Below are 15,238 nucleotides of genomic sequence, written 5' to 3' on the forward strand. Positions count from 1 at the left end.
TTTTTGAGTCTGAGTACCTTTGGAATGTTAGAGGGTTCTAATCTGTTCAAGCTGTGTCCAGAACTGCACACCACGATAATAAAGCACTTGCTGTGTTTTCTGTTTTCTAGGCTAATGTCGTTGGAAGACTCTGTAATCAGTGTGCGCCAGGGTCCTTCAATTTGGATGATGCCAACTTGGATGGCTGTTTGAAATGTTTCTGCATGGGAATCAGCAAAGAGTGTGCCAGTTCATCTTGGCACCGAGACCAGGTTAGTCCACAAGCAGTTTGTGTTTGGATGGCCGAGGGAAACATACGTAAAGGCACCTTACTGATGTGGCTCTCAGTATTAGAAGTAGTGGTTAATTCTTAAAGTTTTTAATATAGTCCCATCAAGTTGCAAACAGATTTTCAACTTGGCAAAGGATAGATACAGAGGGTGTATTGAGTATCTTTTCATCTGTTTGATCGTGCTCATTTCAGGGAATGTTACATTATTTTGTGGCTTCATTTCAGATTAAATGAGCAAGTTGTATCGAGACTCTTCCAGCATTTGAATTAGTGCACGCTGTGTTCGATACGAGAGATTAAAAGTTCAGATTTGAGAAACACCCATTTTGCAGAATGTCATGTTTTTTGAGAATTTCTAGAATCTCAGTTTTTTAAAAGATAGTGTCCATCCTGAGAGTTTGCCATTTAGTTTTACTGTTCAGTGAAGCCTGTGCCATTTGGTGTGATTGGTAACCTTAAAGGGAAGCTTGAATTCTTTCATTTGCCAATTGCAATGACAATCTGGAGCTGGATGGAATGTGATAAAAGACTTTGATAAAAATGAGCCTGAATTTGGGAGCTCATTAACTCGAACAATGTTACTGTTTCATTTCATTGTGCAGAGTTGAATGATAAATCATAAAGTGTCTGCATTGGGCAAGAACTCAGGCCATTATTGCCAGACCCAAATATTAATGGTTAGTTATGAACTAGTTATGAGTGAATTTGACTGCTGGATTTGCTGACAACTAATCAGTCAATCAACAAATCAAACTGTGTTTATTCAATCAATAAGTCAAACTTCATTCATAATCTAATTGTGCTGTTTCTTTGCAAGGTCCGAGCTCTCTCTGGTGAGCAAGAGAGGAACCTTTACATGCTAACAAACATGGCACACACTCAGAGGATCACTGAAGGCATTAAAATCAGTGCATTGAGCGAACTGACTTTTGCAAACTTTGATGCAGTCCCTCGAGATGTCTACTACTGGGTGCTACCTGATCGGTTCAAAGGTGATAAGGTAAATGGAGAACTGTTCAATTGGAGGTGAACTTTGCAAATGGTTGCCACAACAACGTTAGACAAAACAAGCTCTGATTTTTCCCCATTTGTAAGTTGCTGTTGTGAGTCCCAGTGGGTATACTGAGATGCTTCTGTTTTCTCTAGTTTGGTGCAGTCAGAGACCAACTGAGAGACAATGTTGGGCTTGGTTCCCACCAAAATATTCTTTGAATGTTGCTCAGTTCCCAGTTGTATAATTCTCACTCTCTCCAACACTCTCACTCTCTCCAACACTCACTCTCTCCACTCTCTCTCTCTCTCTCCACTCACTCTGTCTCTCTCACACTCACTTGCTCACTTCTTTCTCTCACCCCCTACTCTCTCTCTCACTCTGTGTCTCTTTCTCACTCTCCCTCTTTCTCGCACTCTTTCTCACTCTCACTCCACCTCTCTCTCCCACTCCCCACTCGCTCTGTCTCTCCCCCCTGCTCTGTCTCTCCCCCCTGCTCTGTCTCTCCCCCCTGCTCTGTCTCTCTCCCCCCTGCTCTGTCTCTCTCCCCCCTGCTCTGTCTCTCTCCCCCCTGCTCTGTCTCTCCCCCCTGCTCTGTCTCTCCCCCCCCTGCTCTGTCTCTCCCCCCCTGCTCTGTCTCTCCCCCCCCTGCTCTGTCTCTCCCCCCCCTGCTCTGTCTCTCCCCCCCCTGCTCTGTCTCTCCCCCCCCTGCTCTGTCTCTCCCCCCCCCGCTCTGTCTCTCCCCCCCCCGCTCTGTCTCTCCCCCCCCCTGCTCTGTCTCTCCACCCCCTGCTCTGTCTCTTCCCCCCCCCCTGCTCTGTCTCTCTCCCCCCTGCTCTGTCTCTCTCCCCCCTGCTCTGTCTCTCTCCCCCCTGCTCTGTCTCTCTCCCCCCTGCTCTGTCTCTCCCCCCCCCCGCTCTGTCTCTCCACCCCCTGCTCTGTCTCTCCTCCCCCCGCTCTGTCTCTCTCCCCCCCGCTCTGTCTCTCTCCCCCCTGCTCTGTCTCTCTCCCCCCTGCTCTGTCTCTCTCCCCCCTGCTCTTGTCTCTCTCCCCCCTGCTCTGTCTCTCTCCCCCCCGCTCTGTCTCTCTCCCCCCCCGCTCTGTCTCTCTCCCCCCCCGCTCTGTCTCTCTCCCCCCCCGCTCTGTCTCTCTCCCCCCCCGCTCTGTCTCTCTCCCCCCCCGCTCTGTCTCTCTCCCCCCCAGCTCTGTCTCTCTCCCCCCCGCTCTGTCTCTCTCCCCCCCCCCCCCCGCTCTGTCTCTCTCCCCCCCCCCCCCGCTCTGCCTCGCCCTCCCCCTCCGTCTGTCACTCGCGCGCCCTCCTCCTCCATCTGTCGCGCATGCGCTCCCCCTCCCTCTACCCCCTCGCGCTCCTCCTCCATCTCCCTCTCCCCCTCCCGCGCGCGCTCCCTCTCTTTCACGCCCTCCCCCATCTCCCTCTCGCGCTCCCTCTTTTGCGCCCACTCTCTCTCTCTCGCGCTCCCTGTCTGTCTCGTGCTCTCCTTCCTGCTCTTTTTCTATTGCCCTCGCACTCATTTCTCTCACGCCCTTATGCAGTCACTCGCACCCTCATGTGGTCACCCTCGCGCTGTCACCTTTTGTGTGTGTGTGTGTGTGTGTCTCTGTCTCTCTCTCTCTCTCTCTCACGTCTCTCTCTCTCTCACCTCTCTCTCACGTCTCTCTCTCTCTCTCACCTCTCTCTCACTCACTCACTCACTCTGTCTGTTTCTTTCTCTCTTTCTTTCTTACTCTCACCCTCTATCACATCCTCCATCCCCCCCACTCGTTTTGGTGCTCACCCTCTCTCTCTCTCTATCGCAGTCTCCATCTACCACCTCCTCATCCTCCCACTCCACCCTCACTCCTTCTGTCATACCCTCCCCCTCTCTTTCCCCCTCACACCCTCCCCCCTCTCTCTCCCTCACACTGCAGCACCCACTGTCTATCTATCTTACATATGCGTACACACGCATTAACGCTTCTAATTCTGCCTTCGTTGGACTCATGGCTGTTGCCTCCTTTCAAAATGATTGAGGTGCACCCTCAATTTTACATCACCCAGTGGCTGAGAGAACCTAGGCATCTGCACAGCAACTTGGACAGTAACAAATTGTCTCTGGCGAAATCCATGTATTGCTAATGTTTGACCAATGATCTTGTGTACAGACATTGAACAGTGGTGAATGAGGAACACTGTCTCCGAGGGAGGTTATGTAAAGGTTTCCTTCTGAAGCTAGTCATCTGTTGTGTGAAGATAACTCTGCAAATGTTTAAGGTTTAATATAATGATTTCATTGTAGAGACAGAATAATGTTTGTTCAGTCTTGGTGCTGTCGACACATCTTTGCCAAAGATGTAGTCTGTACTGAATCTAGTTAATGCACAATCTGATTAAGGGGATTGTAGCAAATTATATGTCTTGATCTTTACCTTATTAATTGCTACCTTCCTGTATTCATTTCTATAGGTTACTTCTTATGGAGGGGAATTACGTTACACAATCCTGCACAGTGTCTCCCCAGACTCTTTGCCAATCACTGGGATGCCAGACGTTATTCTACAAGGCAACAATATCTTCCTGGAGCACTACACGGCTAGGAAGCCACAAGCTGGCATTCCCTCAACTTTCTCTGTTCCTTTCAAAGAAGTATGTTGTCACTATTTCTGTAATCTAGTGCATATATATCTGAGATGTGCACTGCTTTTATTAGAGATCACTGTGTAATGAAGAGTCCTCCACTGATCAGATCCTGAAGTATGAATAGTTCAATCACAAGTGGGAAATGCAAGACTCTTTCATTCTGAAGAAGGGTAACTGGGTCAGAGACATTAATTCAGCTTTCTCTCCGCAGATGCTGCCAGAACTGCTGAGTTTTTCTCGCAGTTTCTGTTTTTGTTTCTGATGTGCAGCATCCGCGGTTCTTTCGGGTTGTTTTGTTTATGAAAGACCTTAGTGTTCAGTTCAAAGGCATTGTGACAGGAAGCTGTCTTGCATGTGGTGCTGAGAATGGATTGGATTATCCAAGGATGAAATTCAGTGCCACACATTGCATCTATTATAGGCTGTGGTAGGAGATCTACACTGCACGCTGCTGACTACAAGACAGCGTAGACAGTAAGTGCTCCAGATTACCAAGAGTAACTGGTGTACTTGACAAGACACTAAACATTCCATAGCCACTGCAGTTGGGAGCAGTGGTTGATTAATGTGCAGACATGTAGCGATTGTGCATGGGAGCAGGAGAAGATAATTCCCTCATGGGGGCCATGTCCAGGAGCTGAGTCCAATTTGTTTAATTTAACGCAGCGTATTGTGTTATGATTTGCTTCAATGTGTAAACATTATCGAGGTCCGTATGATGTTGGTGCTGTAATTGGAGAGGATGAGGAAGAACCCCCTATCAGTCTTCATGCTCAAGATCCCACATATCCTCAAGCCATTTTAAGGGCAGCACGATGGCTCAGTGGTTATCACTGCTGCTTCACAGTGCCAGGGACCCGAATTCAATTCCACCATCACACGACTGTCCATGTTGAGTTTACACATTCTCCTCATGTTTGTGTGGGTTTCCTCCAGGTGCTCCAGTTTCCTCCCACAGCCAAAAGGTATGCAGGGGAGGTTGATTAGCTATGCTAAATTGCCCATAGTGCCCAAAGAAGTACAGGCTAGGTGGGTTAGCCATTTGAAATGCAGTGTTACAGAGATAGGGTGTGTGCAGTGGGTGTGGTTAGGATGCTTTTGGTTGGGTTGGTGTGGACTCAATGGGCTGAATGACCTGCTTCCACACAAGGGATTCTATGATTTCAAAGTAGGTGTGGCACAGGAGGATTACAGCGAATTATTGCTTTATTTCATCCACTGGGAACAATTAACTGACCTAACACTCGAGATCTGTTTTACTGGGATACTATTGTGTTTCCTGTCCCTTCACCGTATCCAGGAACCCTTTTACCTCATGTGTCCTCACATGGTATGAGAAGTGTACAACTTCTATCCAATCCCTGAATCAGATTCACGTGGGAGTCTCCTCTGACAATGTGCATCACCTTCCCTTGATTATTGTGACTGGCCTCAAAATGGAGGGTATGTCAGTGAGCTGAAGGTCACTCGACTAATGGTCAACCATTTTCAGTTGCATTTTTTCATTGTAATCATTAGCTGATCATGCAAAATATACTCAAAAGAGTTCAAGGTGGATATGGTGAAAAGGTAGATAGACCATAGTCAGGGAGGAGCAGGAACAAGCAGCCACATAGGCTATTCCTTCACTTTGTCCTTTTGAACTATTCTAGCCACCTCATCATATTGAAGTAACCAGTTGGGATTTGCTTTAATGAGTAATGCCTGGTATTTCATGTTAGATTTCTGATCACCAGCTTGCTTAAGGTCCTAGTTATGGGAAGATTCCAGATTATGGCATAGCTATCAGATTGCGTTGCAGTGAGATTAATATCTTGCTGCTCTTCACTTTGCGAAGATTGCAGTGAGCTTAATTGTTATACTCCGTCTCACTGCCAACCACGTAAACTCTTGGTAGTCGATTGGGAAAGAAAATGCTGTTCCATTCTTTGTGTTCTTATGCTTCTTATGACTTCTCGCTGTTGAATTTAGAATACGAGTCTTTCCACCACAGAATGAATTGTCAGCCTTTGTTAGGACTACATCAGCTGTAAGAAATATTAAGGGATGTGTGCAGAAGCTCAGAGGAGTAATGATGCTGCTGAAGAAGGCACCCATTCTGATTTCCTGCCACCTTTAATACCTGCAATTCTTTTGTTGAATGTGTGAATTAAGGAAGAGTTTTTTTTAAATCCCTTTCCAATTATTCACAAGTGACTTTGTTTTTTTTCAGACTGCATGGCGACGGGCTGATGGCCAGCCTGCTACCAGGGAGTATCTCCTGATGGCTTTGGCCAATATTGATGTTGTCATGATCCGAGCAAGTTATACTGAAGGGATGACTGAAAGCAGGTTAAGTGTTGACACATCTGTGTATGAGTATTTTAACTCCAACTCACAGTTGCACGTGCATAACCCTTCAGTATCTTTGGTACATTATCTGCTGCCATTGCTGCAGATCTGACTTCATTCTTAGCAGTTGGATTGGTATCGCAGACCTCAAAGTAACAGTTACACCAGTACTGAACTCGAGTTGAGTCTGCGGTTGACAAGGCTACAAACAAGCTAACTAGGATTGGTTAGAAGTATTGGACCTCCTCAAAATGTAGCTGAAATGAATTAAGGAAACTTCCAGTTTGTATAAAATGCTCTGTAAATTCTACAGTTGACACTCAAAACTTTTGGAAATTGTTATGAAGGACCATGAATATCCTTTTTTCCTAAAAATAATTCTTGAGCACAAGGCGGCAGTAAGAATTTTTCTTGCATTTGATTAATTTTTTATGTTCTGATCTCCTTTTTGGACTTGGTCCACTCCCAGATTTCAGGCCCAAGTGAATAGACCTCATGTTGGACTACAAAGACTGGCCTGCTCCGGTACTTCGCCATACTCTAATGGGAACACGTTCTGTTCACATGTTCCTTTAATGTGGAAAGTGAATTGCATGCAAAGTAAAATAAGTTTTTTTTTCTGAGAAACAGTTTAGCTAAATACAATTTGTGCTGCCTCATGGCATTCAGGTCACTAAATGCAGTAGATGCTAGAAAACAATTGGGAGCACATTTAGATAGCAATCCTGTGTGCATGTTACGTGACCCCGGTCCAAGAAATGGTGCCATTTGTGTTGTCACACTGTGTTTGGAGATTAATGCAAGTGTCCATTTGCAGAATATCCCAAATCCATATGGATGTAGCTGTCCCACATCCCACTGGACAGGAACAGGCAGTTGAAGTGGAGGAATGTATTTGCCCAGAAGGATACAAGGGATCGTCCTGTCAGGTAAAAGGAAAGCTTTAATTTATTTGGCCTCTTTCATGACATCTGGATACCCCAAAATGCTCTATATTCAAATTAGAAAAACGCTCATGTTAAGTTAAAACCAGAAGTTCAAAATTCCAAACGTATAGACTTGTGATCAGGCAGTAGTTATAAATAACTACTTCTCAGCCAGAGTCCTCAATTTAGTTGATGTCGTTTGAATTTTTCCAATGAGTATGGAATAGTAGTTGAAATCATTTTACTTAATGTTTCAAACAAATAAAATTTCACATTGTTTATTTTTTGCATAATGTTTTGTGGAATCTCTTCTATGCAGGAATGTGCTTTTGGCTACACACGCACAACGAGTGGTTTGTACCTGGGAATGTGTGAGCGCTGTGACTGCAATGGACACTCTGAATGTGATGCAGACACTGGGCAATGCTTGGTACGGATGTTTCTTCAATACATCAGATTGATCTGTCATGTAGCCTTTTCCAATTTGGAGAAATGTTTTGTTTTCCTGGCTAGCATTTCTACAACTATTATGTTTTTGTACTTGATGCATGACTCTGTTTTTAATTCCTCCATCTCTTCATGTTCCTACGAATTCATATCATTTTCATGGTATAGTTTGTGTATGATTTTAGCGTGGGGAAAAAAAAACTTGGCGGTTTAGCAACACATCCCAGTGTGGTAAGTATGTAGGAGATCTGTTATTGTGAGGAAAAATAAGAAGTCACAATATTGCACCCATGCCTGCAATTAACAAATTTTGTTCCATACTTTGGAGCAGTTAGCAAGCCTTGTTGTAAACTCAGTAAATGTCATTCACTTTTAACAGATCCACAATGTTCATCCAAATCCACTGCTCGCCTCAGAATGGCAACAGTAGATATCAGCTGACAGCAGGACCTGGGCACATCCAAACTTTGCCGATTTATTCTAGGGGTGAAGGAGTCACTGACAAGGCATAGGGTCATGATTAGCCTCAAGAAGGTAACAGAATAGTTTGGTATAGTTGAGGGGCTTGCTAGACCACTTCACAGGGCAGGTAATTGTCAAATCCCCACCATCCACATTCTGGGCATTACCGTTGACCAGAAACTGAACTGAACTAGCCATGGTCTAGATTAGAGTGGTGCAAGTCAGGCAGCATCCGAGGAGCAGGAAAATCGACGTTTCTGGCAAAAGCCATGTACATACTAAGCTCCAAATATAGATTAGAGTTAGACCACAAGTATAGATTAGAGACTGGGGATTAGACCCACAGATATAGACTAGAGACTGGGGACTAGATGCACAGATATAGACTAGAGACTTGGTATTAGACCCACAGATGTAGATTCGAGACTGGGGATTAGACCCTCAGATGTAGATCAGAGACTGGAGATTCGACCACAAGGCTGTAAGAAACAAGAACAGGAGGAGGCTGTTCAGTCCCTTGGGTTTCTTGCTCCATTCAGTGGGATCATGGTTAATCTGACATTTGTCACATTCGCTTTCTTGTGCCTTCCCCATAATCCTTAGTTCCCCTACTAATCACAAATCTTTTATCGCAGTCTTTAATATACATAAGGACTGTGCCCCATAGATCAGTGGCAAGGAGTTCCAAAGAGACACAACCCTCAGAAGAAATTTCTTGTGCTCTGAGTCATAAAACTGATGCAGCTTTATTCTGAGACCATGTCCTCTGGTCCCAGACTCCGCCATGAGGGAAAACATCCTCTCAGCTTTGACCCTGTCAAACCCCTTAAAGAATCCGATATGTTTCAATGGGAGCACCTTGTATTCTTCTTAACTCCAGTGAATAGAGCCTCAACCTGTTTAACCTTTGCTCATAAGGTGATTCCCCTACACTGGGGATCCACCTATTGAACCTTCTCTGAAGTTCCTCCAGTGAAATAAGATGTGAAGAGTACTCCCTTCCTGTCTCTCCAGCATCTCCAACACAAGTCAAGAGTGTGATGGCATACACTCCATTTGCCTGGATAAGTGCAGTTTTAACCACACTCAAATAAAAATGGGTACAATCCAAGACACAGCAACCTTATTGATTAACTATCCATCTACCAAATTAATAATTCACTCACTCCACTGTCAGCTGTGTATATCATCTCCAATGTGCACTGCAGCAACTCACCAAACTTCCTTGGGCAATGTCTTCGAAACCCTGGACTCTGTACCATCCAGAACGATAAGGGCAGCATATGTATGGCAATGCCAGCACCGGCAAATTACTCTCTAATACAACATGAACTCATTGTCTGGATTAATAGCTGAATACTATAACCAATACCCATGATGACTGTTAGGTTATGTTCCTGCCATAAAAATGAGGGCAGTGGGAATTTTGAGCAAGGGAAAATCCAGCCGTGTCACTATCCTTGTCTCTGTCCACCCCACCCCCACCCCATCCCCATTACCAACATCCTGGGTCACCAGTCATTGAATTGGGTTAGTCTTATTAATACTTTGGTTGTAAAAACAGGTCTGAGACTGGGTTCTGTTTGATATTTGGTTCCCCTGAGCCCACTGTCTCTCCCCACCATCTTTACAAAGTGTTCAAATATTCACTGTTCACCTGGACAGGTACAGCTGCCACCACACTCTCAAAGCTCAGCACCAGTTCAGGCAGGGTGGTTCATTCAATTGATGCATCTTGTACTTGAACTCTGTATTCAGCAAGTGAGACTTGTCATACATTCTCAGGATTCAAATGCAGCAATGCTCAGAGATGGTGTTCGTTGGGAGCTTTGAGGTCTCTGGGTCACATAGAGTGTTCTGTATTGGTGATGTATTTGTTTTAGGAAGACCTATACCCAAGCACTGAAACTAATGATTTTTAATGAAGTGTCACATTGCTTCCATATCCAAAGTATATTATAGACAGGACAATGGTGCGAATTAAGGGTCTTGATCTTCCTGTACAGTGATTTGAAATTTGGCCATATTTTGTAACATTTGAATTGTCACAAATCCATTTGTTGTCAGGCTCAAGAAACTTTAAGCTCATTTTGATTTAATTGGGAGTTGAAATCAATGGTACTAATAAAAAAGTTTGAGAGATCTCATTCAGACTGCCAGTCTACTGTCAGCAATTATATTCAACCGTGCAAAGCCAATATCTTGCTGTTCAGCTGATTTGGTTACTTTGCCATAGCCACATGAAGGCACATAGCAATTTGTGAGTTTGCAAGGGTGATTCACAATATCTAACTGAGGCAATAAGGAGCTTGCAAGTTGCTCAATACCAAAGAAGCTCCCCACCATATTGCAGACAATGACGAGCTCTGATTTGACTTGCTATCCTTGATGAAACTTGCTTTGGATGGAATGCAGTCTTGAGTTGGGAATGTTACAGAAGATTATCATCTATTTTTCTGATTTTAGATGGCGCTGACATTAGTGTCATTGAAGTCGTTATTTAAAGGAAGACACAATGTTTAAAAATAGTTTAAATCATGAAAGTGGTTTTATAATTGATGAAATGGGAACGATATTTATCGTGCATACTTTCTGCTGAAGGTATCTCTCCTTTTTTTTTATTGGGGAAGTTATCTCCAAACAGGGTTGGTAGGTCTTAAGTACGTTAATCAGAGTGTTTAGAAGCTTGCTGTCTGATAGTTCCTCAGGTGTGATGGGGATACTTGGGGTCACATAGAATGTTCTGTATAGGTGATGTTTTTGATTTAGGAAGGAGGAAGATGACTTTAGGCAGTAGAACTAATTATTTTAAATAAAGCGCTAATTGCTGCAGTATCTGATAATATAAAGTAGTATTATACAACAGGAGACTGGCCTGAATTAAGAAGCTACTTTCTTACATTTTCTGACCTTTATCAAGGCTGCAGTTCTTTGAAGATCAATATCAATGTATCAGTTTTAAGAATTGAATAAGTACTAATATGATCGATATTGATTTAGCCACATTAGATTTTCACTTTCTATCTGCCCTCATATAGCATTTTATTATTATCTTGAATCTGCTGTTGGTCAGCATTATGTTAAAGCAGGAGTGAAAGTTGGTGTCCTGTTTCAACACCCAGTTGCCATTTTGATACATTCTCCCTTGTCTTACACTCTTGTTCAACACAAAACTATTTATTGTATTTGCAAATCATCTTTTGTGTGGGAGTCCATGTTGTTCCATGTTTTGTGCAGTGTCTGAATTAGCACAGATTTTTATTTTCTTTTGCATTATGTGCTCTTTCCCCAGATGTTGGCAACTGAAATTTGATCTTTCTTTTTCTTATGTGACCTACAGAATTGCCTTCACAACACCAGGGGCCTCCGATGTGAACAATGTGAGTCTGGTTTCTATGGTGATGCCAGAGGTGGAACTCCAAATGACTGTAAGCCTTGCTCGTGTCCAGGCTCCACTCCCTCAAATCAGTGAGTTTCCTTTTTTTGAAAAACTGAAACTTACTTTGCTACAATTTGCATTGTAAGAAGAATGTCATGAATTTAAAAAAACACTTTCTTTAATTTGTCTTTCCCTTTAAGAGATTCTATTAGAAGTCCACTGTTGATTAATGTAAATGAAGCAATTTGAAAGAATAAATGCTGCAATAATTTGATATTCAATTTTGTTAAACAATTGTTAATGATTAACTATGCAATTTGGGTGAACCTCTTAAAAAGCTGTTAGAATTACTTAGAATTAGAGTCTGGAATGTTTGTATGAATGTGGGACATACCTTTACCCTCAGTCTAACTACTGTCCTGTTCTGATATCATTGCTTGTTATTCTGCTATTGCTGGTAACCATTTTGTTCCTTCAAGCCACGCTCCTCAATTATCTAGATTAGATTACTTACAGTGTGGAAACAGGCCCTTCGGCCCAACAAGTCCACACCGACCCTCCAAAGAGAGACCCACCCAGACCCATTCCCCTACATTTACCCCTTCACCTAACACTACGGGCAATTTATCATGGCCAATTCACCTAACCTGCACATTTTTGGACTGTGGGAAGAAACTGGAGCAAACCCACGCAGACATGGGGAGAACGTGCAAACTCCACACAGACAGTTGTCCGAGTTGGGAATTGAACTCAGGTCTCTGGTGCTGTGAGGTAGTAGTGCTAACCACTGTGCCATTGTGCATTATGTTGAAGATGATTGTTAGTTGCAAGCATTCTGCTTTCTTTGACACACAATGAAATAACAGTGTTCCACATGAGTCTCTTGATTGGGTTGCAGAGACTGCATTGACTTGTCAGTTTAGAACTTGACTTTTAAAAAGAAATGACAGGGAGAGAAAGAAAAATTATAGGCTTTAACTTGAAAAACAGTGCATGGGGAAGTGGCCTGATGAACATCTTTAAGAAAATGAAAGGGTTTGATGTGGTAGGAATAGCAAAGACTTTTCCACACGTAGAGGTGTTGAAACCAAGTCTAAGAGTTAGAAATCCTGTCAAGATTTTAGGACAAATGTATGTGATTAGAATGAAGACTTCACGACTCTTACAAGGAATAGTTCTGGCACTGAGTATAGATTATGAAAGGGATGCCAGGAAAACACATGAGGGTGAAAGGAATAGAAGGAGATTCTGATAGTATTTGATGAAGGCTGATGGGAGGAATCTCAAATGAAGAACATACACTGGCATTGACCAGTTGAACAGAATGTTCTGTTGCTATGGTGTGCTTTTGATAGTGGAGCACTTGAGGTGACATCTCTTATTGTAGAAAAAGCTCTGCCATGTATTCTGAGTAGGAATGAATGTCGCCAGAATGGAATATTTTACAGGAATTTTACTTTCTCAAACAAAATAGGGCACGGTGACTCAGTGGTTAGCGCTGCTGCCTTGCAGCACCAGGGACCCACGCTCGATTCTAGCCGCGGGCAACTGTCTGTGTGGCGTTTGCACAATTTCCCAGTGTCTGTGTGGGTTTCCCCCAGATGCTCCAGTTTCCTCCCACAGTCCAAAGATATGCAGCTTAGGTGAATTAGCCATGCTAAACTGCCCATAGTATTCAGGTTAGGTGCATGAGTCGAGGGTAAATGTAGAGTAATAGGATAGGTGAATGGGTCTGGGAGGGTTATTCTTCAGAGTGTTGGTATGGACTTGATGGACCAAATGACTTGTTTCCACACTGTAGGGATTCTATGATTCTGTGAATCAGGCAGCGTCTTACAATGTGATAATTTAATTTTTCCATCTTGCCTTTAAATAAAATTCTCACAGGTGTGTGTGTTGGTGACATTGTGCAATTTTATTAGTAGCAGCAGTTTTAGTAGTTGTGTTGAGTCCACCTGTGAATAAGGCCAGCACGCTGCTCTCATTACAAACAAAAATTATTCCAACCTCCGTCATGGAGCTGCAGTGTGCTCACTCATAAAATGAATTACAGGTTATCGTCAACTCATGATTAACCAATTATCAAAAATTCTAGTCAGAGTTCTACAGAAAGCTGGAACCTTTTCTTGCTGTTTGTGACAAATGTTAAGTAAGTTGAATGAGTTGTGACAAACCTTAGTAAAAGAACAGCAGACCAAAAGTGAGATGTTTAAATTTTATAGTTTTCCAATTATGGATAGGGAGCCCAAAACTAGAGGGATAGGTTTAAGGTGAGAGGGGAAAGATTTGAAAGGGATCTGAGGGACAACTTTTGCATACAGAGGGTAGTGTGTGTATGGAACGAGCTGCCAGAGTAAGTGGTCGAGGCGGGTGCCATTACAACATTTAAAAGACATTTGGACAGGTAAATGGATTGGAAAGGTTTAGAGGGATATGGGCTCAATGCAGGTCAGTGGGACTACTTTAGTTTAAGAAACCTGGTCCGCATGGACGGGTTGGGCTGAAGAGTTTGTTTCCGTGCTGTATGATTCTATGATTTGTCAAGTGAATTACCACACTTAAGAGGCCTCCGTGGAAATTATATTCAAGAATCTTGAAAGGTTTAGGGGTTGGCTCATATCTACTTTCAACGGTTTAATTGTTCACTCAGGTTCTCCTTGACTTGTTTCCTGGATTCAGATGGACAGGCAACTTGTGATCATTGCCCCAGCGGTTACGAAGGCAGGAACTGCGAAAGGTATAGTTCACCAAGACACTCCTGTACCATGGTTTATCATGGCCATTTTTAATGTACGTTATTATTTCCTATGTGGGTATTCCAGTTAGTTAACCCAAAGACCCACTTACTTAATTCAAAACAGAGAGTTGCTTCAGTGTGGTGTCATTTCCAAAACCAACGTCTGATTCAGATGTCCAGACCCCTTCACCGGACCATTAATATTAAGTTATGATTCTATTTAAATTCATGTTGTTTACTAAATGCTGCAAGTGAAATACCCAAACCTGGACTAATATATTCAAATCCACTTACCATCCAAAGAATATCAAGTTCCGGTGAAAGGGTTTAATTTAACTGAGTCGATATAACAGGAATCTGACTCAGCAGCAGGCTCCTTGAACTTTGACCAACAGTTCTCTGACCACAAGAAGCTTGTTGAATGGGGGTTATAATTTAAAAAGCAAAAAGCTGCTTTCAGATTTTCAATAAAAACCTGCTTTCTTTGTTAGAAATATCAACATCAAAATCATCAAATGTCTTATCAGAGACTGATCAGTGTTGATCTAACACATTGTAAGTCTGTCCTAGCTTGTCCAACTCAGATAAAGAAGGGATTGAGGTCCCCTTTGACTGAACGTGAAGCCCAATGCGAATGAGATTAGTTCATTTCATGGTGGGTACAGGCACTCAAGTTGATTTCGCAGTAAAGTTCCTATGTGCAGTGTGTAACTGCTGTCACTGGTAACCTCCTGCAAAGAAAGCAAAGTGACCTTGAAAATCCTTCCAAGGCAGCATTCCATTCTTTATCAGGATAATGACACCACACACCTCTGTTGAAAGCAGATAGCTCACATGTAACTTCTCCGAAACTTTATACATTAGACTGAGCATGCAGGAGAATACCTTGTAGAAGTTATCAACTGTAGTGGAATTAGCTGAAAGCATGGCGTGATTTTCTGCAGACAATAAACCAGTCACACAAGAATATCCTTAATATAACTGTTGGAAATTGGCTGGGTTCTTCAGTTGCCGCTGCTCTTGAATTATTCTGAGTGCCATTGAGGTGAAGCATAT

General features: G+C 43.1%; 1 protein-coding gene across 14 annotated transcripts in view; it reads left to right on the top strand.

Moving 5' to 3' along the window:
* hspg2 (heparan sulfate proteoglycan 2) overlaps nucleotides 1-15,238 on the top strand; it is a 529,465-nt gene that overhangs the window by 259,666 nt on the left and 254,561 nt on the right. For all 14 annotated transcript variants that reach the window (XM_072586792.1, XM_072586797.1, XM_072586801.1 and 11 more), the window contains 8 exons: nucleotides 111-251; nucleotides 1,089-1,271; nucleotides 3,727-3,906; nucleotides 6,113-6,231; nucleotides 7,049-7,160; nucleotides 7,477-7,587; nucleotides 11,407-11,534; nucleotides 14,096-14,182. In XM_072586792.1, the coding sequence (XP_072442893.1) occupies nucleotides 111-251; nucleotides 1,089-1,271; nucleotides 3,727-3,906; nucleotides 6,113-6,231; nucleotides 7,049-7,160; nucleotides 7,477-7,587; nucleotides 11,407-11,534; nucleotides 14,096-14,182 (1,061 nt within the window). The remainder of the gene's footprint in view (nucleotides 1-110; nucleotides 252-1,088; nucleotides 1,272-3,726; nucleotides 3,907-6,112; nucleotides 6,232-7,048; nucleotides 7,161-7,476; nucleotides 7,588-11,406; nucleotides 11,535-14,095; nucleotides 14,183-15,238) is intronic.

This window comes from Chiloscyllium punctatum, chromosome 16 (genome assembly GCF_047496795.1).
Source record: "Chiloscyllium punctatum isolate Juve2018m chromosome 16, sChiPun1.3, whole genome shotgun sequence".
Taxonomy (NCBI): Eukaryota; Metazoa; Chordata; class Chondrichthyes; order Orectolobiformes; family Hemiscylliidae; genus Chiloscyllium; species Chiloscyllium punctatum.